The sequence below is a fragment of the Myotis nattereri genome (assembly GCF_964212035.1).
Source record: "Myotis nattereri genome assembly, chromosome: 3".
Taxonomy (NCBI): domain Eukaryota; kingdom Metazoa; phylum Chordata; class Mammalia; order Chiroptera; family Vespertilionidae; genus Myotis; species Myotis nattereri.
In genome coordinates, this window is record NC_138077.1 from 87,948,943 (window position 1) to 87,953,228 (window position 4,286).

Below are 4,286 nucleotides of genomic sequence, written 5' to 3' on the forward strand. Positions count from 1 at the left end.
AATCACTTCGTTGTATATCTGAAACTAATACAATATTGTATGTCAACCATACCGCATTAAATTTTTATTTTTTAAATCTAGGAAAGAAAAAGAAAAAATCGAAAGTGTCAGATGAGTTTTATAGTATTATATTAAAACTAGAGACCCAGTGGGGGAGGCCGGGGGATTGTTAAGGGCAAGAAAAAAAAGGAGACATGAAATACTCTTTGTAATACTTTAAGCAATAAAACAATTAAAAAAACAATAACAAACAAAAAAAACAAAAAAAACACCTAGGACTGAGAGGCTACAGTGGGCACAGGGGCAGGTCTCAGCCCCTCCTGCCATGGCCCGTAGTCCCCTTTCTTCTGGAAACCCCACTCCCACTGCCACTGCTCCCATGCACTGAAGGCGCTGTCCCCGCTCACACCCACTGACTGCGGAGAGTGATTGGGGCCAGCGCCAGAAATGGGTGCCAGCGAGGCCAGCGCCATCAGTGGGTGAGAGCGGCGGGGCGGCTGCTACCCCTATCGCCCCTCAGGGGGAGGTGGAGAAGCAATTGGGGCCGGCACCTGGCGCTGGCAGCAGGTGTGAGTGACAGCTCTGGCGCCGGCAGTGGGTGCAAGCGGGACCAGCACCAATAGCAGGTTCAAGCCTCGGACTAATGGAAGGACAGGGTCCTCTCATTGCCACGTGCAAGTCCCAGCTGGAAGGGCAGGGCCCTCCCAGCACAATCATAGCCAACGACTGTGGTTTAAGCTTGAACCTATGGTCTGAACATGTAGCCCCACGTGCCTTGTGATAGAGTTCGGGTGCATGTAGTTAAGTGAGGTTGGAACTCACGAGAATGCTGTAAACAACTTGATCATGCCTCTACTTTGCCTTGTGGCATCTGCTATAAAATAAAGACACAGCTTGTGGGCACTGACGTCTCCTCGTCAGGGACCAGCGCCCAACTGAGACCCAGCTTTCATTCTCATGTCTATCTTTTCTCAATCCTTTCAACAACCCCCCCCCCCCCCCCACACACACACACACACTCAGGATCACCCTTGGCTGTGCTGGCGCGGCCCACATGATGAGACAAATTTCTCAAAAAATACTTTTTTCCCCTAAAAACTTGATTAAAAAAATAAAGGAAAGTGAATAGGTAGGCTGAGCGTCTGGAGACCCTCTGGTCTGGCTGAGGGCGGCGTGTGGCCACAAGGCCTCCTCCACTGCAGCAGCTGCACCTGCTGTGGCTGTGGCTGGCTCTCGACATGGCATCTAAGACTATTGCGTACAGGTCCTATTACATCTGGACTATGATGCATGCGATGGTGACAGTTCACAAAGGCATTTCTCTGTGAATACATAAATCAAAAGGGAGGGGGGGCGATTCTGGGTTCCCCAAGGTCCCCTCTGTCTCTGGTTAGGTACAATTGTTATTCATATTTGTTAAATTGTGCCAAGGAGGACACACGGTGAGGGATGAACATAAACCTCCTTTGCCTTTGAGGAGCGTATCCTCAAAAATAACCTTGGTTTTGGAGTTTTGAGTGGGAAAACACCCTTTTCTGCCACCGTCGGAAGCATCGTGCAGCTGTTAGGGATGCCTCTGAAGAGAAAGGTGTGGCCTTGCCTTCACCCCACCACCGTCCCCGCCCTGTGGGGCCACAGCAAAGGCCGTGTCCTCAGGAACATGCCTGAGCCACCCATCTCTCCAGATGCCCAGGATCTGAGCACCTCCTTGGTCATTTAAGAAAAAAATAAGCAAGACTCCACCTCATCGTCTCCTCAACAGAGGAGCTGCTGAGTGACAACTTTGCAGAGTATCCTCTTGCACTCCAGAACCCCTTGGGGGGATGTCTGACTGCCGACCAATCCCTGCAGGCCAGGCTGAGGGACCCCACCTGCCAGAGGGACCCTGCTCACTCCACAGACGCCTTCGAGCCACGGCACCACCCCATGTGCTGCTGGCTGAAGAGGGACTAAGGGAGATTGGCTCCAGGGTGTGTCTGGCCCATCTCGCCAGTCTGCTGGGCACCTTCTAATTAATTTCCTTTCAATGTGCACAATTCCATCCACCAGGCCACTAGTAGATAAATAAACCCGGAGATCTAATGCACAGCATAGCGATTATAGGCAACAGTACTGTACTACAACCTTCAAAGTTGCTAAGAGACTAGATCTTGTTTCCACCACAAAAAAGAAATGATAATTATGTGATATGATAGGCATGTTAGCTAAGTGACAGTGGTAATTATATTGTAGTATATAAATATATCAAATAACAAAGTTGTGCACCAGTGGGGTCCCTCGGTCTGGCCTGCAGTATTGGGCTGAAACCGGCTCTCCGACATTCCTCAAGGGGTTCCGGATTATGAGACGGCGCAGGCCAGGCCGAAGGGCCCCACTGGTGCATGATCAGGGCCAGGGAGGGATGTGGGATATTGGCCAGCCAGGGAGGAACCGAGGGAGGGGTCCCGGGTATCTCCAGTCCGTCTCGCTCAGTCTTGATCAGCCAGACCCCAGCAGCAAGCTAACCTATCAGTCGGAGCTAACCAACCCCTGGTGGTCAGTGCACATCATAGCGAGCGATTGAGTGGCCTCAGCATATCATTAATTACACTTTGATTGGTTGAATGGATGACCAGATGACTGGACTCCTAGCATGTTAGGCTTTTATTATATAGGATTATATCTTGATTAAAAAAATTCAAAGCTTTGTTTTCTGAACTCTATGCCAGACTCCATCCAATGAGCAGTGTATATGAAATTCTTTTTTTTTTTTTAAAAAAAAAAGACACATTTATTCAGCATCATGATCAAACTATTACATTTAGCAATCAACAGCATGGGTGCAAAAAAAAAATCTACATTAAAACCCTTGGTTGGAATGCTTTACACTTTCCACAGAACAGAAACTAAAATAACCTGTTATACAATTAGTCACAAACACAGTCCTCCAGTTTTTTTGCCCATTCACATGAGTATTGTCTAACACATGTCTTCTTTGTAGCAGCTAGGCCCTGCCACCACTGTGCTTGGCTGAGTTCACAAATCTGTTGTAACCTGTAGCTTCCTTGTCACTTCTCTGGCTCTCCTCTCCTGCTAAGCTTTGTTTCCTGGCAGTAATTAAAACCTTCTGCCGCTGCCGTAGCTACTGCTGCTGCTAGAACCGCCATAGCCACCTTGGTTTCATGGTTTGGCAAAGCATTGACCTCCATCACCATAAGGACCAGAGCTTCTGCCTCCAAAGTTTCCTCCTTTCATAGGCCCAAAACTTGAAGATTGATTGTTGTAATTGCCAAAATCATTGTAGCTTCCACCACCTCCAAAATTGCTTCCATCATTACCAAATCCATTATAGCCATCCCCACTGCCACCATATCCACCGCCACCACGGCTGCCACCAAAGCCACCTCGACCACTGAAGTTTCCTCCATGACCAAAGTTGTTGTTTCCACCAAAACCACCTCCACGACCACCTCTGAAGTTTCCAGAACCACTTCGACCTCTTTGGCTGGACGAAGCACTAGCCATCTTCTCTTGCTTAGATAGAGCTTTCCTTACTTCACAGTTGTGGCCATTCACTGTATGGTATTTCTGAATGACAATCTTGTCTACAGAGTCATGGTCATCAAAGGTTACAAAAGCAAAGCCTCTCTTTTTGCCACTGCCTCGTTCAGTCATGATTTCGATCACTTCTATTTTCCCATACTGTTCAAAATAATCTCTTAGGTGATGTTCTTCAGTGTCTTCTTTAATACCACCGAGAAAAATCTTTTTCACAGTTAAGTGGGCACCAGGTCTTTGAGAATCTTCTCTTGAGACAGCCCTCTTTGGTTCCACCACTCTTCTGTCCACCTTATGTGGCCTTGCGTTCATGGCTGCATCCACCTCCTCCACAGTGGCATAGGTGCCAAACCCAAAGCCTCTGGAGCGCTTGGTGTTTGGATCTCTCCTCACCTCAGACTTAGACATGATGACTGCAACAGGGGAAATTCCAACGATGCTTACTCCGCGGTGTTCACCGGCAGAAATGAGTGATCTACGGAGCGTATCTTGTCTATGAAATTCTTAATATTTTCTTTGTAGTTTGGAATAATTTGAAGTAGTTTATCTCCCCAGAGATTAAGTATCTTAAATCAACATATATCAACATATAAACTTATATCAACATGTAATAAGATAGAAATAAAACTTTACTGACACTATTACAAAAGTTTCTTAGTTGGGGAATAGTAAAAATAGAATACCTTAAAATATTTTAAATAGTTTATATTCTATTCATAGTTTCTAGAGCTAAAGCTGAAAAGTAAATC

At 46.7% G+C, this 4,286-nt stretch overlaps 1 protein-coding gene across 1 annotated transcript; it reads right to left on the reverse strand.

Annotated features, from left to right (window-relative positions):
- Positions 1–3,159: 3,159 nt before the first annotated feature.
- LOC308517395 (heterogeneous nuclear ribonucleoprotein A1-like) lies at positions 3,160–3,945 on the reverse strand (the record flags this gene model as incomplete). The annotated part of the gene is made up of 1 exon (XM_081088545.1): positions 3,160–3,945. One exon carries the CDS (start codon positions 3,943–3,945, stop codon positions 3,160–3,162), a length of 786 nt encoding a protein of 261 aa, XP_080944671.1.
- Positions 3,946–4,286: the final 341 nt, after the last annotated feature.